Source organism: Semicossyphus pulcher, unplaced genomic scaffold, assembly GCF_022749685.1.
Source record: "Semicossyphus pulcher isolate SPU_LCO1_2020_fin unplaced genomic scaffold, fSemPul1.0.p SCAF_17, whole genome shotgun sequence".
Classification (NCBI taxonomy): Eukaryota; Metazoa; Chordata; class Actinopteri; order Labriformes; family Labridae; genus Semicossyphus; species Semicossyphus pulcher.
Genome location: NW_027211681.1, coordinates 18,425,125 through 18,453,050, shown reverse-complemented (window position 1 = coordinate 18,453,050; position 27,926 = coordinate 18,425,125). Strand labels below are relative to the sequence as shown.

The window sequence follows — 27,926 nt, the reverse complement described above, 5'->3', positions numbered from 1 at the left end:
TTGCTCTGCACATACTAAATGAACCTACCATGAGCAGGAAACTCAAGAGGTGTGAACAAAGATGCAGTGTGCCTTCAAACAGAATGATCATATCGCTTCTCCAGCATCCAGCCAGCAGCGTTCCCAGATGTTTCTCTCACCCTAAATATTTAATATGTTCGCATGTAGCCACATTAAAATTCAGACCCAACACAGCCACTTAACTGTAAATGTTGCCATGTAACCGGCCCCGTCTCAGCTTCCTCTCCCATTAAAAATAAATCAATAATGAAATGGACCCCCAGCTTTCCAATTTGCTGCCAGCGAGCAGAATGGGGAGCGCTGAGGGTGCCCACTGGATGGCTTCTCCTGCTGCCCGTACGCTACTACAGCACGTGGGCGCCCTTTGAAGTCCTGTGCTGCTTTTTTAACATCCCGCTTCTTACAACAGGAGAGTCTGGACTGGCAGATATCTGTGGGATTGTGGATGCTTTGAAGTCTCTGAGTTAAAAATATATCTTGGATGTGCTTACAGGCAAATGTTTACCGAGTTTGTTGTGATTTAAACACATTTCATCTCATTCAAATATGCCTCTTTTTGTGACCAGCCGGACAGCGATCAGTTTGACACTAGAGTACGTGTGATACAATACTTTCCTGCACTGAACATATTTTATTTACTTTTGTAAGCTAAGCTTTATTTGAGCCATAATTGTCAAGCTTTAATTGTTTATTTATATTATGAAAGAATATAACAGTTGCTGTTGGACCCGGGGGACATAAATGACTTTCTGGCTGTGTAAATAAAAGCGAACACATCTGCTCACTCGGTTATAAACTGTCTGTAATAACAAAGAAAGGGGGTTATATGAGGAAATTAGCATTATGTCAAAAGAAAACACTATTTTTTTATTTGAAAAGCAGAGACTACACATGCTTTTATTGGGGCTTTTATTGCTAAATCAAATCAGTGACGGGCTAAATTGCTTTTTGTTGTGCAGCTTTAAATTTTAACTTCCCAGTGATCTAGAGGCCGCATTTGTGTCATTTCTGTTGTTTGTAGGAATATCTGCCAAAGTTGTAGCAAAACAAAAACAGGACTACTAAAGCAAGTACTATTATAAGTTTTAATAATAGTGTATATTAGGGATGCACGTTATTATCGGCACGTTATCGGTGTCTACAGATTATGGCTTGAAAATTGCACATCATTTTTCTGCCGATATTTTTTCTGCCAATAAAAATACACTTTAATTATACCTTAAAGCTTGACGTAATGCTACGACTTAATTTGTCGCAAGTGTGCGCACACACTGCCTGCACCACACCTCTTCTGTCAAGCGTAAATAAGAGTGCAAGATGTCTGCAGCATGGCAGGTTTTGGTCACTACGATAAGAGTAGGCACGATATCAATTCCACTACAGGGGAGACTTGATGTTCTCTGCAATTAAGTGGAAAAAAAACATGTGCCTAATATATCGGTATCGAAATCGGCAATCGGCAAAAAAGATATAAAAAGGATATTGGCAAAATATCCAGTATCGTGCATCCTTAATTAATATGTCTGTCATGTTCTGGTAATGTTTCTATTTCCTGGTAAAGTCAGTGCTTCATGTCCAAAGTAGTATTTACCTGTAAATATGTCGTCGTATTACTACTTTTTAAGGGTTTTTCTTTACTTGTTAATTGCAGCCCGACAGGAATCGTCCCATGTCCAGCCACACCCACCACATTCGGCCACATCAGAACAGCCAATGGTCAGGGGCAGCAGAGACGGCGTATCACCTCAATCCAGCCACCCACGGGTCTCCAGGAATGGCTCCGAACATTTCAGGTGAGCACGGCCGAGCTTATTTCTTCTTCTTCTTCCTTCCATTGTTCTCTCCCCCCCCACGGGCGACTCTGAGCCCTTGAGCAAAAGCTCATCAAAAAGCAGATGTTGAGCCCAATCAATGTTCACTTAGTCTCAGAGATAATTGGTGCCTTGTTGTTCTGGCCCACCACATTACCATAGGCACTGTAGCGTGGAAATGGAATTAGCCGTACCTGTTCAGACTTAAGAGCAGAGTTACTACGACTATTTCTACTGTAGACTTCAGGTGTGTGTTACAAGCTGCCCAGATGTTGTCTCGTATGATCAAGTAAAGTTACTGGAGTTAAGTCCAAGCCTAGTGTTACCTTTTCGTGTATTCTGCCTGTTTTGGACACGACTACAGACACTGGATCTCTTAATGATTATCATTTTAACCTGTTTTCAGTCGCTTCAGTCTTCGCCTTCAGTGTCTGAAAAGCCCAAAATGTGTTCGACATATTTTACCCAATGTTACATGACCTTATCCTGTACGAATGCAACATAATGGAGCTCTTTCTTCCCTGTGAGACGGCAGCTCTAATGATTCCACACATAATAGGAACAGGATGTCATTTTAACACATTAGCTTTGACAGGTCCCTCCGATTTCCTATATAATAGGTTGCCATGGATTTCATTACCTAAGAGAGCCTGAACTCATTATCTTTGAAAAGCGATGCTAACCTGTGACACCCCAGTGTTTATTTTACATGTATTAGTCCCCAGGCCCGCCCCTGCACCAGTCCACTGTCTTTAATCTGGCAGCTAAACCTCCAACTTACATTCTGTACATTCCCCAGTCCAGTCCCAGCCTGTGCTCCCATTAGAGAGGGAGGCTCTACTACAAAGCAGCGTAATGTAACAAGAACTATAGTTTGTCACAAAGACTGGTGGGGTTATTTGGAGATTTTTAACTCAACATAAGGACACGCATGTTCATGGCAAAGTCACATTTTCAGTAAAGGATCAGAGAGTAGAGTTTATTGGAAATACACTCAATCGCCCTTTTGCTTAAAGTTAGAAGAAAAGAAAGATGCCTCTAATGTTTTCCCATAAAATAAAACACTACAGGAAGGTGTCAATTAGCTTAGCTTAGCTTAGCATAAAGACTAGAAACAACTGGTGAGTCTCTGTCCCACAGATATAAACTCCACCACCAACAAACGTTTACTAATTAACGCCAGATATCCCATTTGTCTTATTAAGAGTGTGACAAAATATAGAGATGGGATAGAGAGAAGAGTTTGTAGAGAGAGGTGTGTTAGAAAGAAGACGGGGAGGCAGAGCCAGGGTGAGGTGTCCGGGGCTAGCACTCACACCGGCGGGACCGTACGCTCTACCTCCCCTTACTCTCATTTTCATGAGAGAAAAGAGGAGAGAAGAGAGAGCGAGGGAGATACTACCTACCTCACCACATGGCTTCTAATGGCCCCCACGTCTCATACTTGTAGTTATATGGGCAGTGAGAGCGAGGACATCAACAGGGTTATCAAGTCCCCTCCCTCAGGGAGAAGAGCCATTTCCCTACATGCTAGCTTTCACTGCTCATCAAAACCTTGTGCTATCACATCCGTATTTAAAAACTGCAACTATTCCTTGTGCCAACGTTATGTACGAAAAAGGAACGACATAGAAAAGATTACTATTATATTTGTTTCGGCCCCGAGCTGGCATTATTTGTCGTCCAAACCCACTGACTTGTTTTAACTGCTTTGTCTAACATCTCTTTGGGACTATTTTTTGGCAACAAAAACAACAACAAATTTTCAAATTTCCTAACCATACCTTCTTTATAATCAACAAACAGGCACATCTGCCCTGTTACCATACATGATTATAGTTCTAAATAACATGCTTCCTACTAAACGTCCTCTGAACAACAAGGCACAGGCAATTAACATGGCATAAAAGAGGGAATATTTTCCTCTTCAGTGTCTTTGAAGCTCCGTAATCTGTGTTCTGTTGCAGCCTTTTTGAAGGCTGAAGAATTTAGTCTTTGTGAAATGAAGGAGGATTTTTTTTTCATTTCCCATTTCTTCCATCAGTGTCTGAACCGCAGTATTTTATCAGCACCTTGTCACAATGATTAGCTGATCAAAAGAATAGCACTTGTTCATCAGAGCACCAGCCTGAATTTCCTGCATGTTCAAGTATCAGCGCTGTGATCCAAAACGGCGTCTCCTGGTTTGTGCCATTGGTTTTTGGCATGCTCTGTGGATGTGGGGTAGACATCGTGGGAAATTTTAAGAAATCAGTAACTGATGCATGCCTGATGTAATGAGGGGGGAAATAGTTAACCAAAACTTAAACACACAATTAACCACGAGAGTTTATTTTGGAAACTCTTGGAATAAACCGAGCTCTTTATAGGTTTGATGTGAGATAAATATTCTGCTATGTGTACAGCCCCATAGAGAACAATTAGATAAGAGATTTCAAACAAGTTCAGGAAACCTTTGCTAAACCAGGACAGAGGAAAAATAAATAAAATAACACAAATTTTGTCATTGAACATGAAATATTTCAAAGTACATTAACGAACAAACAAATGGCTTGAAAGGCTTCCAAATTCAGATCTCGGGTTGAGAACTGCGAGCCTTACAGATTGTGTTGGAACAAAAAGCACCAATAATCTATGTCAGAAAATTGACATGACACGTAAGTAGCTGTTGCGTGGCCCTCCAAATGGTAGGGAGGAGGTCTCTGAAACCCCTGATTACCTTCAGAACCAGCACCTCTGGCTAAAGCTTTTAGCTGCCAAATTACAGGTGGTTTGCGTGTGCCAGATTTTCCATCCTGCCTCGTAGCCTGTAATCATTGTTAGATTTCAGCGCACTGCAGGGGAAAACAACCACTGCTGTTGGGTCCAACATGCATCACAGAGCCAGCGTTAAACAACTGAATGTTCAGGCAGAAGAAATAACCCCACTGAGTTTTAATGCTGTTAATGGAGTCTGGTTACTCATGTTCAAATTTTCCACTAATGTGCTGGCTGCTGGAAATAGGAAGGTGCCTGGAGCTACGCTGTGCTGCTGAGGAGGGCACGTAGGGAACATTAACGTGTTACAGACGCGCTGCACAAGGCAATATGTTTCCAAGTTGCTCCACTCCATGCTAAATAAGAGCTTACACAAGCACACCAAGGCGTCCAGTTTGACAGCAATACACTATCAGCTCTATGTTTGTCAGTTAATACTCTTTCTCTACAGCTTTGTTTGGTGAGGAGTTGTAGAGCATATTCTGCTGATTATATTCAACTAGTGTGTTGCGACCTGTGATACCTAAAGAACCCCTGGAGAGGACAAAACAGAGAGAATACAGAGTACAAATAAACAGCAATGAAAGCCTTGAGGACACACTCAACACAATGAAACTTGTGTCACTTATAGGAGCAATTGGCCCCTGGAAAAAGCCACTCAGTCAAAGCTGGTGTTCTCTGTAATCGATGGAAGCAATAATATTTGAAATTGGCCCCATAGCTGTGGAGAAAGTTGTACAAACGCCCGTTCTACATTCCTACAACACCCAGTGTGCATTGCGCCCTCTCCCTCTGAATCGCTGCAGGAAATGGCTAAAAATCTTCAGGTCTGCAGTCTAAATTTCAAACGAGACATGACATCGGAGGCGGGCGTCCTAGATTGAGGAAGTGTAGTTTAGCAAGCTCCCTGGCCTCCGCCCGATGACGCGTTTAACCTAGTCTGGAGGTTTTCCAGGGCCCATTGGAGATGCAGAGAGCTTCCTCCAAAGGCACAGAGCACAATTGAATTTTTTCACCCTACCATAATGGCATTAGCTCCCCATAATAGCATGATAGGACTGAGGTTGAAAATCGCCGAACTGGCCCTTTAACACAATGAAAAAAAATTCATGGATGGGTGGTAAACAAGAAAATGAAGCTATCTGTGCAGCCACACGTTAAACTACCAATGTCGACCTTAAGTAAAGAATTGGCTGCATCTTAACTTCTGCAGGGGGAGGATTTATGGATTTCATCTTGAGTCAACTCTGCATGTTGTCCTTTAAAAAAGAGTTTCAGTTAGTCCGTGACATCATGATAGCAATTGTGTACTAGCCTGTGATTTAAAACAAAATATCAAGCACTCTCACTGCACCACTGAACACACCTTTAGTTGTTTGTTCGAGTGCCGGTATACTGCAATATTTCATGATGTGTAGTGTAGAGTTTTCTTTGCCAATTGAATCTACTACAGAGAATTTCATCTTTAAAATCTTGTTCCCGTCTCGTTTACCCAGAGCTGGACTGGGCCCGAGAAGCTGCTGGCGCTGGATGAGTTGATTGACAGCTGTGAGCCCACACAAGTCAAGCATATGATGCAGGTGATCGAGCCGCAGTTTCAGCGAGACTTCATCTCCCTGCTGCCCAAAGAGGTAAGTGCCTGAACCCCCCCTTTTTTTTCATCTGACCTGGACTCTGAGAGAAATCCCTCAGGGTGGATAATTTTTGAATGAACGTGGCCGACAGAGACAAGGCTTCCTCTCCGGTGTTAATCCTGTCGCAGTCCTCCCTTACATCTTCTAAAAACATTCATAGCGAGAGTCTTGTGTTTTCTCTGCTTCATAACAAACTGAAGTGTCACACTGATGATAAGATCACAAAGGGGATTCTTACAAAACAGCCTCAATCCAGCTTATCTGAAGTCGCTGATCAAATGCTTTTTCTGTCTGGCAGGTGCGAGGGTGGCAGCGTAGAGCAATAGCATGCAATATTTCAAAGTGTCAACACCACTTGCTGCAAAGTCAAATATACGTCAGCATCACATGTTCTCAGGACAGTCCTATCTTTTCATTTAGTTTCCTCCTTTTCTAAAACCCTGTTCCCTCTGACTCCTTTTCATAATCCCGTCTCTTCTCTGCCGGAGCTGCTGGGTTTAACTGGGCGGGGCTGTCAAGTCATTTAAAAAGGACAATCCCTGTGGTGCTCTAAAGATACAGCTGAAATTGAAAGTATGAAGAGAGTCTGCAGAAGGGACTGTGTGTCTGGCTTAAAAAGCAATCACAGACCCAAGGTCCATTCATAAAGCTTTTTCAAATATCGTCAAGCCCGGTAATGACTGCTGGCTCAGACAGGCTTTCAGGTGATTGAGGTATGTCAAGGCTTTTTGGGTCTTGTCTGGGGCAAGTGGCTTGAAATAACCTTAAAACTAAACTGTATGAATACTCAGTTAAAAATCAGGACTAGCCTTTACAATAGCCTCCAGTCCTTTTTATGCGTTGTCAAAGAAGTTAAGTCGGATATTCAACAAGGAAACATCTCCAAAGAGCTCAAGAACGTTTCGTATAAATAGATGAGGATGTTCATATCTAGGGATTGCTTTCACAGAGATAGACTTGGCGTGACTATGGCTTAGATCACAGAGACAACTAAAATCATCGGTTGATCAATCAACAATGAAAATACTCTTCAGTCGCAGCCTTACATTTAAATAGAACTAAGGCTTTTTTTCAGTCTGCCAGCACAAACATGATTTTTGGCATATCAAAATTGTATCCAGATTGATTTTTAGAAAGTTTGGCAGCAAAAGAAAAACACATAAAATAACTGGTTTGCATATCAGATCCTGGCAAAAATTTGAGCTGGTTTGTGGTGAGATTACAAGCTGTTTTTACGCCATGTCTGCTCAGAAAACATTGAATTTCCCCTTGGGGATTAATAAAGTATACCTTCTTACCCTCTTCCTTCTTAAATTGGATTACAAAGTGTCTTGTGTATCTTTCACACACCACACGTAACGATAATGGCAAATCCAGAGTGAGAAATGCATACCAGCCTCCTCCATTGCTGAGTGGATCTGGTGTGAGCAAGGAGTTCTGATCCATTGTGAGAGTGTAAAGCCGCTTTCCCACTGGTCAAAAAACCCGCTAACACCTGGCTTTTTTGCTTTTTGGGAAAGGCTACAATCGGCATTCAGACCCGGGTCAAATGACTCTGCAGTAGACCCGTGTAATTATCGCCTCGGCTCCGATCGGCAATGATGGGAACACAAAACCCATGTCGACACGCTAATCTCCGCCCCCTTTCCGGCGCGATGCTATGCTCTGTTGGTAACTTCTGTGACTCCTTGTCATCTCTGCTACAAATTCCGCCCGTCTCCGTCCGAGCAGCGCTCGAGCATCGTTCCAAATTTGTCGGCGCTGAGTTTGCAAAACAGACTGAATGAGTAATAGATACAATAAAGAGCTAACCACCGTAACATCTTTACTAACCCTGTTTCGGGCGCGTTTGTGACGTCAGACGGTGACGCAGCAGAAAAGAGACTGACAGGAGTAAACTCCACTGGCACTGGGAACAGAGACAATCGGCAGCTATAAGCGGGTCTTCCTGGGTCTAAACAAAACCTGCGTCAACACGCTCATTTTAGATGGGAAAGCTAGAGTGCAGGATTAAAGATCTCCATTTTTCATGCCTCCACATTGAAAAGCTGCACAATCACCTGAACCACAGTAACCTGTACGGATAGGTTGGCGTTTGTACATTAAAATCCAATCTGATCACATGCAAACATTGCACAAAGTCCCTCTTACAGATCTGATTTGGGAAACAAAATCTGATTTGCCTGCAGTCTGAACAAAGCCAAAGGACAAAATAAAGACTGGCCGAAACCAGTCCTAAATGTCTCTTGCTGGTTATTATAGTGACTCTAAAGGTTTTCTTTTGACTCCATCCCGATGCTCATGACACCACTCCTGATTTGGTCGCAATGTGCGGTGGGTCATTATCATGTCGGATTATTGTAATGTAAAAAAGAACAATATTTGAACAGCAGGTTACACTTCCATCCTGCAAAATAAACCTATAATCCTCATCATTTTTATGATGATACAGAGCAAACACTTGACCTAATAGTTAATCCACCACTTTGTTTTATAGTTGTAACAGAAGCTGTGTGTTGAGAGCTTTGTGTTTGACTTTGTTCTGAAAAACGGGAAAACTATTGTGTGTTTTTTTCCTTATAGCTCAGGGGCCCTGATTTCTGCTCATTATACTCGGTTTTTGTCTTTATTAAGCAGGCTTTGGATTAACAAACAGTAGCTCTAGCATTATTATGTCCTATGTGAAGCTCCTATTGTTTATCTTTTGCTACGCTTCAATAAAGATGTTGATTTAATCCTATGGTAATAACATTGTCTACCCTTGTCAGTTAGATCCATGCTGTTAATATTGTGCATATAGGTTGTTCGGCAAGTGTGTTCTCAGCTGTTCCTTTTTATTATCGTGATTTAGTTAACTCCAAGTCCTCTCCCAGAGTTGTTTGTACTGTTGTATACACCTGCTGCAGTGAATAATGGCTCCGTTTTTATGTCCCCTTTTCCGTTTACACCTCTCACATTCCTCGTCCTTGTCTTTCAACAGCTGGCTTTGTATGTGCTGTCATTCCTGGAACCCAAGGACCTCCTCCAAGCAGCACAGACGTGTCGCTACTGGCGCATCCTTGCAGAAGACAACCTGCTGTGGAGGGAGAAATGCAGGGAAGAAGGTGAGTCTTAAGTCTTTGCAACAGATGCAGACAGACAGACGTCATGCTGAATTCACCCAGCGGGAGCAGTCTGGAGCTTACTGCTGTGTTTAAAGATGTGCCTGTACCTGTTTTTAAAAATAAACTTAAAGAGTAAAAACATGAGCCTGTTAGTCCAATTTGCTCCTGTCTTTCTCCTAACAGGCATCGATGAGCCTCTGCCCCTCAAGAAGAGGAAAATCGTCAAGCCTGGCTTCACTCACAGCCCCTGGAAGAGTGCCTACATCAGGCAGCACAGAATAGACACTAACTGGAGGAGAGGGGACCTCAAATCACCCAAGGTAGCTTTTCCTTCAAACCTCAATTCCTCACATCACTAGTTCCCGACCTTTTTAGCCTGAGGTAGCCCCATAAGACTTCTCAGATGATCCATTTTCCCCTTTATTAATTCCCCTCTATCATGACCTAAGTGGTAAACTCTGCTGATGGAATAGAAGTGGATACCGTTCCAATCCTTTTTTCAAACAATTTTTCCCAGTTTTAGCTAATAGTATCAGTCGTTTCCCCATCAGTTGTAGCTAACAATATCAACCGTGTATCCATGAGTTTAAGCTAAAAAATATCAACTGTTAAGCTAAGTATCTCAACAATTTAGCCATCAGTTTTAGCTAACTATCGCAACCATCTCTCCATCAGTTCTAGCTAACCATATCAGCCATTTCTCCATTAGTTTTAGCTAACAATATCTACTGCTTAGCTAACTATCTCAACCGCTTCTCCATCAGTTTTAGCTAACAATATCTACTGCTTAGCTAACTATCTCAACCGCTTCTCCATCAGTTTAAGCTAACAATATCTACTGCTTAGCTAACTATCTCAACCGCTTCTCCATCAGTTTAAGCTAACAATATCTACTGCTTAGCTAACTATCTCAACCACTTCTCCATCAGTTTAAGCTAACAATATCTACTGCTTAGCTAACTATCTCAACCGCTTCTCCATCAGTTTTAGCTAACAATATCTCCTGCTTAACTGACTATCTCAACAGTTTAGCCATTAGTTTTAGCTAACTGTCTCAACCATTTCTCCATCAGTTTAAGCTAACAATATCTACTGCTTAGCTAACTATCTCAACCATTTCTCCATCAGTTTTAGCTAACAATATCTACTGCTTAGCTAACAATATCAACTGTTTCTCCATCAGTTTAAGCTAACCATATCAGCTGTTTATCCATTGGTTTTAGTTATCTATCTCAACTGTTTCTCCATCATTTTTAGCTAACTGCCAGTTATCCGCTAGCCTACTTTAGCTAACTGAGCTACTCCACAATCTTTCTGTGCACCCCTTTGCAAATCCAAACAATCCTGTGGGGTTCAGGTACACCTATTTAGGATTTGCTGCCCACAGGCTCGCTGGTCTGACAGATCTGTAATCAAATGGCCATGAGTCAAAAAAGACACTTAATGAGGGTCTGAGGTTGATGAAAAGTTAGTGATCGGTCAGGTCCGTGCTCTGGAGTATTGATGTTAATTGCTAACTCTCTGGAGCACAGCCAGTTTTTGCGCTCTTTCCGTCCAAAGACTCCATTTGTCCTCCGCCTGTTCAGAAGTTTACCATCAGGCATGACCAGCATGCGAGAGCTGATCCTTAATGGGCCTTGTGTGCTTTTGAAACAGCCTCAGGTCGTTTTAGGACGCCCCTGATGTAAATTTGGTGACTGTGCTCTTCATCCTCCTTTGCATATGGAGTGTGCTCTGTCGTTTGCTGAGCCAGCAGTCCTGTGTCCCAATATTAACCAGCAGAGACTACGCACACACACACAGCATAAAACTCTCCTGTGTACACCTGCAGCACTTGACATTTTCCTCTTATCTCCGCTTTGATGTTTAAAGCACCAGAGACGTGTCATTGTCAGACATTTGCTTTGTCATTCCACTTGCATGCGTCCTCCACGTCCTCCTCCTCCTCTCACTGCATCTCTCTTTTTCTCCGCCGGCTTTTCCAAAGGTGCTGAAAGGTCACGACGACCACGTGATCACCTGCCTCCAGTTCTGTGGCAACCGCATCGTCAGCGGCTCCGACGACAACACGCTGAAAGTCTGGTCGGCCATCACAGGAAAGGTATGTGTTATCTTTTTTTCCCCCCCATTTCCTGTTTACTCCTTGAGACTTAATGGCTTCCTCTTCTCTTCTTCTCCTGCGTCATTGTTAGACGTTAATGGACTGCAGTTCAACTTAAATCAGCTTCATTCATTTTTCAAGCTTGATGGGAAGGGAAAGAGACAGTAAATTATTGCTTAATGGCTATAAGACTTCCTGTCATCTTACGTAGCTTGTTGTACAATTATGTCTCCACAAAAACATATCAGCTTTCCCATCTGACAGCTAGCTGTATCTGTTCAGCTCCCACCGCCCTGATAGGTAGTACTTGCCAGGTAAAAACTCCCTGGCAAGATAATTTTAGTCCACTTTCTCCTCTTACATTTAGCAATTTCCCCGACTTGTTACACAGCACATGTCCGCAAGCACTGTTAGTATTCATTGCTTGATCTGGTGCAGCCACACGGGCCTTGTGCTGCAGCTTTACACTGTGTATTAAAAAGAAAGGCAGCGGTTGTACTGTGGTTTTGGAGAGAGCTTCACAGATTGTTGCAAAATCGCAGCGCTTTCATGCCTCGTTGTTGGACTCCATTTTCAAAAGAGCTTTTCACCAAAAAAAAAAAAAAAAAATCCTCTGAACTGTTGCTGCCTCTTTCTCTTTTCCACTCTCGTCCTTTCATTTTTACCTGGCAAACAGTGGAGATCAGGATGGGCTGTGGACTCGCTTTTTTCGTTTCACAGAAATAAAAACACATTCAAAGAAAAGCCCTTAGAGGAATTGATATTCTGCATGATCATGGCGCAGTAGGTTTCTCTTTCTGTTGCACACAAAAGACCGGAGAGCTTTTCATTTCTGCAGAGACTTACAGATAGTAAAGTCGGCATTCAGCCAACTAGTGATTACATGCATATCAGTCACAGCGCTTGCTGATCTGAACAGATCTCGCCAAGGTCATCCGATATGCATGGAGCACGATTCAGCTCTCAGTCTCCCAAAGACTAATATGCGGATGACAGGTTGGTTGAGCTACAGCTGCAGTGTCTCCGTGTTTGTCGTGGAAGTCTGCAATGAGTCACATCACCAGCAGGCTCAGCCGCTTATTGTGAAACCACCCTGCTTTCAGACACACAGCACATTGTTTGGGGGTTCTACAAACGTTAATCCGACTCAGACTTGTTTGTTTACATTACTCATGAAGACGAGATGAGCCCAAATCCGTTTCTGTTTGGGGAGCTGCATTCAGAGCACATCTCTCTCCCTCGGTGGATTTCACCTCTTTGCTTCCTGAGCTCTCATCCCCAGAGAGAGAATCCCTCACTCGAGAGGAATGGCCAATTAAGCCCAGTCGACCATTTTGTTTGAAGTGGCTGTCGATGCCAGTAAAACTGTAAAGTAACAATACGATGGGATTACCAGCACCTGCATTTGTTTTTCCTCTCCGCCGTCGACGTTTTTTATAGTCTCTGCCAGCGTGTGAGAGGACTTTATTGCTACGTTTCCATCGCTGTCATTTTTTCCCCGTGAGATGCCGGACTGTGAAGTGGCTTTTAGTGATCTTGAGGTGTTGCACAGTGGACAAACACCTCTTGTGGCTCCAAATTCACCCATCTCCATTATTTAGCAAAGACGGCTGGAAAATACCTCGTCCATAACCGTCCTTTTAAAAGCGATTTGTTTGACCTTTGTGGGCCTTTTATATTTCAAATAAATCCTTTTAACTTCAAAGTAAGCTCAGGCTTCTCTTCCTCTGCTTATCTGCTAACATTTAAACTTCAGTCTGGGATCAATAAGAGATAACAGCCTGATGATCAACAAAGATTAAGAGCTCTGATGTTTGCTTTAAACATTCTCTTTAAGCAGACTGATGCCATCCCACTGATGTGGCTTTGCTCCACATGCTCCGACAGGATCGCGTGTTTGATTCTGGATCGTTCTTCATTCATCAGGAAAAGCCTCCTCTGCGCATCAGTAATGAGTTTGGTGGACTACTATAGATTACAAGGGTAAATTGGCTCGTACTCTCAGGCATCCGCAGCTACATCTGTCCTTTTTTCGTCAGAGGAGATGTTTGACATGCAGCTGTGGCAGCTTGCGCAGACGGAGGAGGATTTAAATTCATAGGACGGAAAAAGAAATCGGTCACGGAGTGGAGACGGTGTGCCAGAGGTGGAGCTGCGTTAACGGTTCTTCACGGCCGCTTTTACTCCTGAAACTTTGTGTTCAGTTCAGAGCCGCCAAAGATTCCCCGGTGATGTGGCAACATGGGGTGAATAAAGTGGTGTAACATCAGCGTCAAAATGTTCTTTCTTCACCCACAGGATCCCAACCCCCGTCTCTGAATAGTGCATCAGTCGGGATGCTGCCGAGACTGTAGCAGATGCTTCTATCAATACTTTAAGGAATGTTGTTTTTTCTGTAGATTTGCAAGTGAATCATTCATTTTGTTACACTCAGTGGGCACTTTTAGCGCGGAAAGCAAACTGTCTCATTATTTTTGCAGCGTTCTTTGCTAAACAAGTATTAATTAGCTAACGTCTTGCCAAAAGGTTCGACAAACACTAAGCTGCTAGTTTTGTCTTGCCCTTGATTTATCTTGTTCCATTAAACACGCTGAATTGAAGTCCCGCTGTGAGGCAATCAAGGGAATTATTACATCAGCACATTATATGTTAATTCCTCCACGCCTGTGAAAGAACTGGGCCGTTGCTTAGCGATCAGGTAAGACATTAAGGGCTTTATTGTGGTGAAAATTGCATCAGAGATTGAACAAAAACAAAGGTTTGAAATGAAGGGGAAGCAGTTTCGGCTTACGTGTGCACTTCAGGTTTCTGTTTTCCTAAGAGGACGTTACTAGAAGGCTCCGTCTTCACCTGATGGACCTTTGTCTCTGCCTGTCCTCCAGCTACAGTGAAAGCTGTCAATCTTCCACACACACACACAGAATCGCACACATCTCGTTGCTTCAAAGGTGGCTGCCAGGTGCTTAAGCGAGCAGTGTGTCCTTGGTGGGGCTGTCAGCAGCAGTCCCAGCTGTCACGCTGATCTAAGATGGCAGACCTGTGGACTGCTGTCGTATCTGGGGAGAGGTGTCGTCCCCCAGATGCTTTGGCTGCATGGATACCCAGCTCACCTCCTCCTCTGTCTAACTAACAGAGCTTCAGGAGCCTTGACCTTATCATGAATATGGTTCAGTAATTAGAGCTAATGAAATTTAAAACTTCTATTATTGGATTAATAAAGTAGGGCTGCATAAATATTACCACTATAAATGTATCTGCAGACTATTTTCGAGACAGCTTCATGAATGGTTCATGAACCGTCCATAAAATGTCCAGAAATGTTGGGAATGTCCATCCTAGTTTCTAAAGTTATTTGTTTTTGTCTTTTTTGTCGTTCCAAAACCCAAAGATATTGAGTTTAATACAGAGAAGAGCAAGAAATCACAACATTTAAAAGGATGCAAACAACATGTTCTGCTATTTTTGCATTAAACAATTAATCCATCCATCCATATCGCTTATCCTGTTCAGGGTTGCGGCGGAGCTGGAGCCTATCCCAGCTGTCATTGGGCGAGAGGTGGGGTACACCCTCGACTGATCACCAGTCAATCACAGGGCTGACACGTAGAGACAGACGACAGACGACTTTCTCGCTCACATTCACACCTACGGGCAATTTAGAGTCACCACTCTAACGAGCATGTCTTTGGACTGTGGGAGGAAGCCGGAGTACCTGGAGGGAACCCAGGCATGCACGGGGAGAACATGCAAACTCCACACAAAAAGGCCCACTTTGTCTGAACCGGGGTTCGAACTAGGAACGTTCTAGCTGTGAGGCGACAGCGCGAACCACTGCATCACCGTACCGCCCAAAACAATTAATCAAATATCAAAATAGTGTTTTTGCTTTCTGCCTTTTATTTAAGGACAGCTGAAAAGAGACAGGAAATGTGGGGAGTAGAGAGTGGAGGGTGACATGCACCAAATGATCAGCAGACCGAGTCTAACCTGCGATCAGTGCATCGAGGACTGTAGCCTCTGTACACGGGGCGCCTGCTCTACCAGCTGAGCTAAACCAGTGCGCCCCCATCTAGCATTTCTGTATGGGCGCATGTGTTAAAAGTACACATGTACCCAAATCAAGGGCCTGTAGAAACTGTTGGAAGAGATCGACTCTTCAACTGTGTAAAAGTGACTCCAGCAGGCCGTGCAGAAACAGGCGGTTTCCACAGCCGTGGTTGCAGCTCTTTAAAAATTCAGGGCCAACAGAAATATATCTCTTCTGTCCATCTGTCTTTTTTTTCTTTCTTTTTTTAAGATTATTTTTTTGGCTTTTTATGCTTTTATTTCAGAGAGAGGACAGTGGATAGTGGCGGAAATGGGGGAAGTGGGAGCGGAGACGACGCGGCAAAGGGCCGAGGGTGGGAGTTGAACCCAGGGCCGACGCATCGAGGACTGTAGCCTCTGTATATGTACGCCGATTTAACCGCTGAGCCAAACCGGCGCTCTATTTGTCTTTCTTTTTAAACTCTTTAAACGTACTTAATGTAAATTCAGCTGTAGCCTGGACGATCTTTGATCAGGCAGTGTGCGTCTACAATAATGTGATAGCTTAGCTGAGGTGGTTTATTTTAACCTTTGCAAAGTATTGGCTGCATGCAGCTTTAGCCTCGTTGACCCTCTCTTTTCTTTTTACTGTCAAGGCTGAGGAAGGTGACTTTTCCCACTAGAGAACTACAGTATATATAATCAGTGTTTTCTGGTCTGGAGCTCAGTGGCTACTGAACTGGAGGCTCGCCAGCTGTTTGAACCGACATAATGCAGATGTAAAAGAGTTTAATGTGTAGACCTTCACAGCTTCATTAAAAGAATGCAACTCTTTTACTCTCCGGGACATTTTCTGTTTGTTTCTATGACAGATGAAAAAAGCCTAAGCCCGTCATTTCAGGTATTCTCTCCTCCTCCCACGCCGTGTGTGAGCAGGCTCTAATCACACTCTCTCATTCTTGTTCTTGGAACGTCAAACGCTCGCTGCGATTCATCAGAACAATCTCGCATCCTTGAGAGTATGATTACAGCAGTTGCACAAGAAAAGCTATTGTTCATCGCAACTGTGGATTCAGATGCACGTTGGACAGTTATTTTGAATGTCCAATTAGATGGAATTAAGAGCTTTTTTCCAGCTGCCGTGTTATTCTGTCTCCTGCTGTATAAAGCAGAGAAGGGCCACGGTGAGACTTTTACCACTGTGGAGAGGTTGATTGTAAGGTCACGCCACATTGGCCCCCAGTTAATGAAGTGATCCTCTTTATCGCAGGACAGAGAGGGGAACGACAGGCTGCAGCATCATCTTCCTCTTCCACTCCTCTGCAATAAAACCTCTCACCCCCTTCACCACTCAGCCGCTTATCAGCTGCAGTCAGAGGGGGGGGGTCACATGTTGTTCACTTCAGCAACACGCTCCGCTCTGAACCCGACAGCCCCACCACAGCCCTCACCGCCGACCCGTCCCTCTGTTTCCTGCTGTACTCTCCCCCAAAGAATTAATATAAAGCATTTAGGATAATTAAATCCAGGGACAAATGAGACAAACTGTGCAAATTGAATTGATCAGAAAGATTTCCATAACTGCTGTAATCAATAGCTAATCTACCATCCCTAATGAGGATGAATGGGCGCCTTTCTACATTGAAGACAGTTGTCAACCCTCTCTGCAGGGAGAATGAAATCACCCGCTTTCCTGACAGATAAGTAAAAGCAATTATAAAAGCTCAGAGAGCGATTTTGTCCCAGTACAGCAGCAGCAGCAGGTATGGACCGACTGAGCTCAATTTTCCTCTTAAAGGTCACAGGAATTCATTAAACTTGTCTTTTTCCCCCCTGAAGGCGAACAGGAAGTCATGGGGGAGAAAATCGCAAATGTGATATTTATGAATAAAGTCATCCTGAAGTAGCAGCAGTGTGTATTCTGACCACTTCTTCCTCCTCTTCTGTCTCCTTGCAGTGTCTGCGCACGCTGGTGGGCCACACAGGGGGCGTGTGGTCATCCCAGATGAGAGACAACATTATTATCAGCGGCTCCACTGATCGCACACTCAAGGTCTGGAACGCAGAGACAGGAGAATGTATCCACACCCTCTATGGGCATACCTCAACCGTGCGCTGCATGCACCTACATGAGAAAAGGTATGGAGCAATCTCATTGTTCAGCCTTATTGAGCCTGTAAATACAAAACCGTTTTGTAACGTCTTTTGGCACCGTAGTGCTTTTTATATTATGAAATATATTATAGAATAAATTAGCTAATTGATCTGGACCTGAAAGAATTTGTTGATTATTATATGAGTTGATCGATTTAAATATTTATCTGTTAATTGTTTGTATAATGTATTTTTAAGTAGATATGCAGAAAACTCCTTAGTTCAGTATTTGCTGCTCTTTTGTTCTATGTGACATTAAACCAAGTATGTTTATTGGTCTTATAAAATGGAAGAAAAAGTTGTTGTTTTAGGCTTCAGGAGATTTAAATCGCTGTCATTTTCTGTTTTCAGACAAACAAACCAAAGTTAACCTGTAGTAAAGTAACGCAGATAATTTAGTAGCAAAGCCTGGTATAAATCTGAGGGTTTATTTGTAAGGTTTCTCAGCTTCCTTAAAGCAGCAATCTCGAACATCTCAGTTTCGTTCTCTTTGGCGGCACCTATGGCGATAAACGGTAACTGCGGGAGCACACTTCCCAGATATCCAGACAGTGCTGCATGTGTGACGTCCACGGTTGGCTCTTGTTGTAACTCTTGATTTTCCTCGCTGACGGTCGCTTTCCTTTTTAGACTGTTTGCTTTCATCTGAGCGTCGAGTTTGTTTCTTTTTCTTTGGATTTTCACTTATTGTTGAAGTTGTATCTGTAGTCATCGATCTTTTCTTTGTTTGTTCAGCCATAGTAGATTACTGTTTACTCGCAACACTTGCAGAGAGCGGAAAAGCAGCCGCTTAGCTCCGCCTACCCTCTCTGGCAGACCAACCACTGCTGGGTGATGGAAAACGCGTCACTAACTGGACGCTGCTTGTCATTTTTTCCTTGAAAGTCGCCACAGACACCCAGTCTGTAATAATGCAAATGCAAAGGCTTTCATCAGTTTAAAGAAATAGTTTGATATTTATAGTTATTTACTTCCTTGCCAAAGTTAGAGGAGAAGAGTGATACCACTCTCATGTCTTTACAGTAAATATAGAGCTACCTAGCAGCTGGTTAGATTAGCTTAGCATAAAAACTCGAAACAGGGGAAACGGCAAACCTCTGTGACCGAATGCAATAAAATCTGTTAACCAGCATCTCTTAAACTCACCATATAATGGGTACAAAAAATATTTTCTAACTCTCAATAAAACAACAAACAAGATCTCTCCCCTAAGATGCTGAACTGTCCCTTTAATGTCCCATATGTTCTGCTATTAACAGAATCAAACTGCCAGCTTCACACACTGAGCCAAAAGAGCATCTCTGCTCCACGATAAGTGCACAGTATCGGTATGAAAGTGAGCATGTGGTCTCATAGTGATTAAATAGACCCTGCGAGCTGTCTCAAGTGAACTGCTGCTCACTCATTCGCTCAGTATTACACTCCGGAGACTTGGAGTGCTCTTTCGGCCTCGGGGCTCACTAAGGTTTTTGTGTAACATTTGATTACTCACTCAGTGGAAGCGCTGCGAGCTGCAGGCCGACAGTGAATAACATGTTGGTGATTTCCATCTATGTAGCGCTGCGGGGCATCTTTTAAACACAGAGTATGTGCTGTGTGTGTATTTACAGCAGAGATAATTTCTATAATATGTATCAGGCTTTAGTGAATGTCTGGAATCTGGAAACAGGAAGAAATATGCATCAATGTGTGACCAGCTGGAAATGTATTTCCTCCTGTTGTTATGATTCTTTTAAATTAATAATGTGAGAAATGTAAAAGTTGCGTAACTCTCTCACCTAAAGGGACTTTCCTTTCCTATAACCTGCTATAAATCTTTCCTCTTCATATTCCGGAGTGAAGACGCTGCCGGAGGGCGGCTGCCTCCGTTAAATGGGTGTTTCTGTACATTCAAGTATGAACATGAATGTGACGCTGTTACTTACTCATTGTCAGAGGAGTGAAAGAAAATGTTCATACCTGTCTCATCACTCTGTCAGTCCAGCTGCCAAGATATGAACGTGTGTGTGTGTGTGTGTGTGTGAAAGAAAGTGTGGACTATTGAATATAATCCTGCAGAATGGGAGACGTTCTCTTTGTGGGCAAGTGACGCTCAAAATAAAAGACTTCTTTTGAATCACTTGAAACAGTTTGTGTCGCAGCGTGTCTCACACATTCAACCCCTCAATGTTTCTTAACACACGAGCGCACACACCTGACTCGCTGTCTTTGTGTTTTTTCCCTCAGGGTGGTCAGTGGCTCTCGTGACGCCACGCTGCGCGTCTGGGACATTGAGACCGGTCAGTGTTTACACGTCCTCATGGGCCACGTGGCGGCGGTGCGCTGCGTCCAGTACGACGGACGGCGGGTGGTCAGCGGTGCCTACGACTTCATGGTCAAAGTTTGGGACCCCGAGACGGAGACCTGCCTCCACACGCTGCAGGGCCACACCAACAGAGTGTACTCATTACAGGTGAGCGGCTTCACACGCACATCCAGGCTCATGGATTGAATTTAGGACTGGAACTGTACGGTCATTTAGTCTATCATCAATTAAACTGTTATATTTGTGAATATTTTGATTGTTGCATTTCACTAACAATACAAAATAAATATGATGTTGACTGCTGGTCTGTGAGCACCCGCCGCTTTGTATTTAGTTTGTTTAAAAATCCGTCCGGTCTGAATCAAACAACCAATCAGGGTAAGCTTTCCACGTAACTACCCAATCACAGCGACTCTTTACAAACTAGCATCATCCAGCTTCTACGTGGCTTGTGTCAGCAGAACGCACGCAGAGATTGTGTCAGTCAGGCGCCATGGCAACTTGCGGTAAATGTCCTGCACCTGCTTTGCCAACAACGGCATACACTGAAGCAAAAAGAAGGAAGAGAATAAAAGCTACAAAGAGAGCCTTAAATAAAAAGAGGGATCTGAAGTGTGATGCAGAGGTTGCCCTGTTCCTCCTACAGTAAAAGCTAACGGTAGCACTAAGCTTCGACACCTAGGGCTAAAAAGGTGGTCCACACCAAGAGTCATAACTATAATGATAACTTTAGTAGTTTTTGAACATTTTACCAGCAATAAAGTGAACTTTTTCTTTTTGGAATAAGCCGCATCTCTCCTCTCTCTCTCTCCTTGCCTCGGGGCTGCAGTGAGACGCATCGCTCAGCGGCTGCGCAGCACACACCAGTTGCAAAATGCGCATGCATGTTTGTCGAAGCGGTGTAATACAGAGAGGCTGAATGGATTTTACATTGGAATGTTCACGTTGCTTACTCCCACTTTCAATGCCATTATTTAAGAGCAATTTAGATCATAGTTGCTGGTGTTCAAAGTTGCCTCTTACACAATCAAAGCCTACTAGCTAGCTTCCAGTTTGGTTTCAATCTCCACCATTATAACCAAGTTGTAACACACGAACAGCAGCTGTACCTGGGTCGAGGACTGTCTGCTCTGTAAGCTGTCCTTGATTGTAGGACGGATCAAATGGCACACATAGAGTCATAAACAAGTCGATGTGATCTGATGACACTTGTGTTTTTATGCTCTTTATTACTGTTTCAGTGCCTCCTATCCAAGTGTGTGTGCGTGTGTGTGTGTGTGTGTGTGTGTGTGTTCACTCCTCTGTGTCCTCTAAGATGTCCTCTCACCCACTCTGTGTGATTACAGTGCACTTTTAGCTGCTGCCATCTCGCTCAGATAGGAGGCTGTTTACTGCGCTGATAGATTGGTTTTCGTACCACGCTGCATCATTTGGTTTTAGAGTGTTGGTGCTCTACAATTGGAACAACACGAGATGCTTCACAGATCAATAAAATTCATTCATTTCAATGAGTTTAATCTGAAGTTTGCTAATAGAAACAAAGTAGGCTGCGTAGGCATCAATTACAAGTTATGGTGACAGTAAGCGACTTGACTTTGAGCCAGTTTTCCATCAACGCTCAGCCTGTAAGTGTCAAGGCTGAACTTTCAATCTTCTCTGTGTCTAGTTTGATGGGATCCACGTGGTGAGCGGCTCATTGGACACGTCTATAAGGGTCTGGGACGTGGAGACGGGCAACTGCATCCACACGCTAACGGGGCACCAGTCCCTCACCAGCGGCATGGAGCTCAAAGACAACATCCTGGTCTCAGGCAACGCAGACTCCACGGTCAAGATCTGGGACATCAAGACGGGCCAGTGCCTGCAAACACTGCAAGGTGAGTCAACCATCCCACCAGGTTGTTACACCAGCGATGCTTGAGTTTAAACATAGATGTGTTTATACAAAGTGAGGGAGATATGGGCTCAACTATATGACAAGTTGTGACTATATTCATGTTTATGTAGCTAATACTGATAAACTGCATCACGTTTAAAATCCACTCCAATTATAATATTTGGTAAATGACAGGTGAGGTCAACAAAAGGTGCGAAAAACTTTTCTATTGAAGCCTTTGTGTTGATAGTTATGGCTCGGCCATCAGTCCCATTCGTCTTTATGCAATACCGAGGGGTTACTAAATTTATCACAAATGTCTTATTGGACTCGAGGGTGAACTGATAAGGCTTTGGCAGTCAAAGGTCAAGGTCACTGTGACCTCATGCTCCTCCAGCTAGCTGCACTATATCTCCATCAGTCCCCTCTACCCCTCTGTTTGAACTGTCTGCAAGTAAAAACAAGTGTATCACTAGGGGTGGGAATCGCAGGGTAACTCACAATAACGATAATATCACGATACAACATTCTGCAATAACTGATATACTGCAAGACAATCGTATAATGATACATCACGACATCTGATTAACTGAAGAATACAAAATGTAAAGGTAAAGTGCAGGGTTAATGTATTTATTCACCACAATTTGGTGTCAGTTTCACAGAATTTGACACAAACTGAGATGAAGCAATGTACGTGTTTTCAGTCTATAAGTTAAATTCACAAAAAAATCAGGATTTGAACTAGAGATAGACCGATATGTTTTTTTCAGGGCCGATTCCGATTATTAGTAGTCAAGGAGGCCGATAACCGATATTTGGAGCCGATATTCATTTGCAGTAAAAGTAAAAATATTGACGTCAAAACTCCAACACTTAACTTTGTTTAAATGCCTTTAAGCGTATGTTTATTAAACAAACAAACAAAAAGCGCAGGGAGTTCCCAGGGTCAGCAGCATCTCTTATAAAGCTAACTGAAAATTTAAATAAATAAATAACTTCCTGAAGCTAACTGATGCTAACCCTAACCCTGAAGTATCATAAAGTAAATAAAACAAAGTTAAATAAAATGTGCAAAGAAATGAACTCTTATCGGCTGTCAGATTTAAAAAAAAAAAAAAGATGCCCATATGCGTCAAAATGCCGAATATCGGCGCCAATAATCGGCCCGGCCGATAATCGGTCTATCCCTAATCTGAACGTGGCTGTCGCATCTCTTAACGTCTTTTCACCGCTGTCCGACATTATCCCGCTGTCGCCTTCTTCTCTTTTTTTATCTTGCCGTCAACTTCTTTGGTCGATTAACTTCCGTTCATGTTACCCTCATTCATGTCATAAGCCACTGTGAGTCATGAGTCAAAATCGCAGGTGCTATATATTTTAAATTAAAAGCCTAACAATAATTGTATTGCACCAGTCAGGACGACTATATATTGCTGTATTGATATTTTGTCCCACTGGAATGCATTCACTGGAATCCCACATGTTAGTAAAGTGAAAACTTCCAGTTTCTTTTATTTAATTCATTTCAAGACAGACATGTCGTCAAATGCAACGTGATTGGTTGGAAGAGTTATTCTTTATATTCTGTCACTCGCTGGTATTTTCTTTCTCAAGTAGAGATGGTGCAACCGCACAGAGTTGTGAGTTTGTGCGACAGGCTGCAACAACAATGTGCACCACCTGTAAAATATTACTTTAAACATGTAACTGAACATAAAAAAATAAAACACAAGTCTGAAGTTGAACGTGACAGTCCAATTAAACCCAATATAAATGACCTGTTTGAGTGTGTGTGTGTGTGTGTCAGTACAGAGCCAACACCTTGTGGTCCTGCTGGTCCTGGTTACAGCCTCATTTCCTTTGTGTCTGTTTAAATAGTTCAAACTCCATTAGCGCCTCACAGGAAGTTTGAAATCCGACGCTGAATAGCATTAGCAACCAGCAGCGCCCCGCCCTTAAATACCCTCATTAGCAAACTACAGCCCTGTATGCTGCTCCGACAAACACCAACACACACACCCGCTGAACAAAGGGATGCCCCAGTGAGCGCCTGAAGAAAGAGGGGAGGGATAAGACCGGCCGGGGGGGGAGGATGTGTGTGAATGTGTGTGTGTGAGACTACAGTGAAGAGACGAGGGGCCGGGGAACTTTGTAGGTCATATAATTGGGTCAGCGGACAGTTTCTGCCGTTCATTAGTGTGTTTTGATAAGACAATAGGCGACAACAAGGTCGTCACTGTCAGCTGCAGAGAGCATAGGTAATGATGGAGCAGGAGGCTTTGTTGTGGAAATGTAGAGAGGGGAGGAAGAGGAGGGGAGAGGCAGGCGTGTTGGGGGTTGGTGCAGAGCAGCATTGTATACTCGGGTAAATAACAGGCTTTGATCGTGCTGGAGAAAGAAATGTAAGATGTTAAACCTCGATGATGGAGAGGATTCAACAAATTTTCTCTGCAAATTGATTGTGGAAGCGGAAAGAAATTAAATGTGTCTGAATGAAATCGCTGCTATAGCAACCTTAAAAAAACACCTCTTCATTTGCCAGCTCTCGATTCCGCGCTTGTTTGTGTTTTGTGTCGCCCTAATTGATTTAATTAAGATATCATTTTCAACCCCTCAGGGAAATCTTAAGTCACCGCACGTGTACAGTCGCAAATAAAGTCACCTCAGCTCAGCGAAGGCGGTGAAGCCGCCATCTTCACTTTTAACTGTGGCCTCCTGCCAGCTGACAAGCACACACACACACACACACACACACACACACACACCGAGCAGACGGAGGTGTAGCTGGAGCTGCTTAGCCTCCGTGACAGTGACGGGCCCGAGTCTTGGCATCTCTCTGCCGCTCGTCCCAAAGCTGGGCCTGCAGTAGTAAGAGAGCTCGCTGCGCTCACAACAGCTCCAGGAATAAAGGAGGAATTTTCCCTTCGTCTCGCAGGCTTACTGAGGTCTTTGTTTTCAGCTCTTTGTATCTGGGTTCCAACGCTACAACTCTTTCATCCCCAATTCAGCCGTCCACAGCTCTGCTGGCTGAATTACTGAATTATACCAGGAGCTGTAGAGGCCCTCGACGGGGCTTCCTCCATGAAATAGTCTAGTGGAGGTGATAAGCATCTGGTGTCATGATCAATTTCCTTAGAAAATGGCAGCTTAATGATTGGTGCTAAATGATTAATTTCACCATTAACGGAGATGTGTGGGTGTAGAAATGATGCTGAAAATGCTAGATAGATTCTTCATCTGTTTTTAGTGGGTAAACAAGTTACGTTTAAAGGGGCCGTATCTTTTGAATGGATATTCTCATATTTTCATGGGTTCGGGGTGTTTAAAGGTCGCCTCTGAAATGGGACTTGATGTCCTGTCCTTGTCTCACGTTTCCTCCTCTAACCAGCTGTTTCTCTGTGTGTTCAGGTCCCCACAAGCACCAGAGCGCCGTCACGTGCCTCCAGTTCAACAAGAACTTTGTCATCACCAGCTCGGACGATGGCACGGTCAAACTGTGGGACCTGAAGACGGGCGAGTTCATCCGAAACCTGGTGACTCTGGAGAGCGGCGGCAGCGGCGGGGTGGTCTGGCGCATCCGGGCCTCCAACACAAAGCTGGTGTGCGCAGTGGGCAGCCGCAACGGCACGGAGGAGACCAAGCTGCTGGTGCTGGACTTTGACGTGGACATGAAGTGAGGAGGGACGCAGTGGGGAAGGACGAAGAGAGCGAACCGCGGAGAGGAAGGAAAAGAGAGGGAACGGGAGATGAGGCACTGAGAAAGCCCAATACTCTTCACCCAAACTCGCAAAATCTACAACAACTGTCCTGTCCTCTACCATCATGTCCCCCGGCCTCCTTTGGGCAAATGTTACCGACAGAGCCACAGACCCTCACGAGGGTTCAGCCCTGCTTTTGACCCCCCCCACAACTAGGTGCAGTCAGAGGGGATCGGGCTGGAAACGACGCAGAGAGGGGAGGGGACGTCCGATCTGTCCCTCGATTGGCTGAGAGGAAGAAGCGAGGAGAAGGAAAAGACGACTGAACTCTTCTGAAGTGACCCTGAACCCTTTCGGTTCGGGGTCGGCTTTGCACAGAGACTTGGTTTCGCTCAAGCCTGACAGATTTTGAGATGTACAGAGATATATTATTTTTTAAAGACCCCCCCCACCCCTCTACACACATCCCCCCCTCTCCCATCCGTGCGCGCCCACGCACACATACACTCAAACAGCCAACCGGAAAGTTGAGGAAGCTAAATTTCCACACACAGTTACACGTTAGGAGCTGCTTGTTGTAGCGACTGGAGGGTTCAGCCTGTAATCAGGCTCGTTTCTTGTCACTCCATTTCCGTTGTTGTTGTTCTCCACTCGGTTTCAGTAGATTTCTTTACCGCACACAAACACGACTGTGAATTTCAACACGTTCTTGGTTTATCATATGAAAGGGGTTTTTGTTTTTTCTTTCCTCGTGTTGCGAACAGCAACAAACCCAGTATTAGAAAGCTGCTCTGTTTAGGTTTGCTGTCCTTTTGTCACAAGGGTTTTATTTTTTTTTCATCTTTTTATTTGAGTTGTTCTTCCTTTCTGTTTTAACGTACCTGGGTTGGTTCGGAGCTCCGTCTCCTCACACACACCAATGCTGTCCAGAAGTTTTCAGAGTTTAGCCGGGGCGGTTTCCTCAATGCCGGTGCTGTGACGAGAGGAGGAAGTAAAGTTTGTTCGCTCTAAGCGCTGTGGATTAACACCCCTGAGCCCCTTCCCCTCTTCTGTTTCCCCCAGTGGCCAAACTGTATTTATGCTGCTAGATGAATGGAAAAGAGAGAGAGAGGGAACTTTTACTTGCTGTGACGTTTTAGTCCCAGGCAAAATTCCAAATTGAACTCTGTGTGTTTGGACTTAGAGAAACAAAAGATGACAAACGATAACATCTGACATTTTTGTTTTATTTTGTTTGTTTTTTTGCCACTGAAACTTGAGCCAAACGTGCCTCTACGAGGCTGAGAGGAGGGAGCGCGTCCGACAGATTCTGACGGGATCGCCTGCAGAGAGGAAACAAGGGGATGTACACTGTTGGCGTGCGTGTGTGTGCGTGCATGAGTGCGTGTGTTAGCGTGTTAATGGGCAACTTGTAAACACATTCCTTGGGACAACGCTCTCTCAGCCTGTCCTTTAAGGGGAAATGTACAAATGCTGTGTGGACTGGCAAAGAAAAAAAACTAGCAGATGTATCGGTTTGAATGAAAGAACTGTCCGTATCCGTGTGAGATTGTTGTTCCATTCAAAGATGTCTGAAGCGACAGAGGAGAGCATCATCTGACAGGCTGCCGGAGTCTTAGTGTTACATGTTGCGGTTGAATCAGCGGCCTCGTGGATCGTCAGTGGGAAACATACGAACACAAAAAGGCAACAAAAACGTGAACAGAAACATTGTAGCCAAACGAAAAATCGTCTCAATCTCCAAGAGTCACAACTCGAGCTGAACTGTGAAAGTGGTATAACACTGTATATTAAAAAAGAAAAAAAGAAAACAATCTCGCTCTATCTCCTCTCGTTGTTTTCTCCCTCTGTTTTAATTTATCATCTGGTTTGAGAAATCAGATTTGTTGCAGGTGTTTTATTTTTTCAGTTAATGTAAACTGCCTGGCAAAAAAGAAAACAGACAGAAAAAACCTTAAAGGGATTGTGTATTTGTTTGATTCACTTAGAATTTTATTTTCTTATAACTTAAGTGCAATAAAATGTGGGTTTTTTCTTTTTTCATTTCAAGCATATCAGTTGTCTGTTTTTGTTACCTGTGTGAAGGCATCTTATATGTTCAATAAAGCAAATTATTTGGTTAATAAGAACCACGAGGGAATGCTTTTACAGTTCCAGCAGCGCAGGCCAAACGTAGACCGAGGATACAACCTCAAAAAATTATCAGATTAAAGGAGCAGTTCGCCCCTGGAAAAAGCCGCTGTCAGTCAAAGCTGGTGTTCTCTGTAATCTATAGAAGTAATAATATTTGAAATTGGCGCCATAGCTGTGGAGAAAGTTGTACAAACAGCTCGTGGTTTCACCCGTTCTACATTACTACAACGCCCAGGGTGCATTGCGCCCCTCCCTCTGAAAGGAACGGCCCAGCTGGAGTGAAATACTCCTGTTTCACTGCAG

General features: G+C 43.7%; 1 protein-coding gene across 5 annotated transcripts in view; it reads left to right on the top strand.

The window, feature by feature from the left end:
• fbxw7 (F-box and WD repeat domain containing 7) overlaps positions 1-27,539 on the top strand; it is a 137,840-nt gene extending 110,301 nt beyond the window's left edge. For all 5 annotated transcript variants that reach the window (XM_069665712.1, XM_069665709.1, XM_069665711.1 and 2 more), the window contains 9 exons: positions 1,673-1,814; positions 6,086-6,220; positions 9,204-9,327; positions 9,511-9,647; positions 11,315-11,428; positions 17,412-17,593; positions 19,835-20,060; positions 21,580-21,790; positions 25,201-27,539. In XM_069665712.1, the coding sequence (XP_069521813.1) occupies positions 1,673-1,814; positions 6,086-6,220; positions 9,204-9,327; positions 9,511-9,647; positions 11,315-11,428; positions 17,412-17,593; positions 19,835-20,060; positions 21,580-21,790; positions 25,201-25,469 (1,540 nt within the window). In that variant the 3' untranslated portion in view covers positions 25,470-27,539. The remainder of the gene's footprint in view (positions 1-1,672; positions 1,815-6,085; positions 6,221-9,203; positions 9,328-9,510; positions 9,648-11,314; positions 11,429-17,411; positions 17,594-19,834; positions 20,061-21,579; positions 21,791-25,200) is intronic.
• The last annotated feature ends 387 nt before the right edge of the window (positions 27,540-27,926 follow it).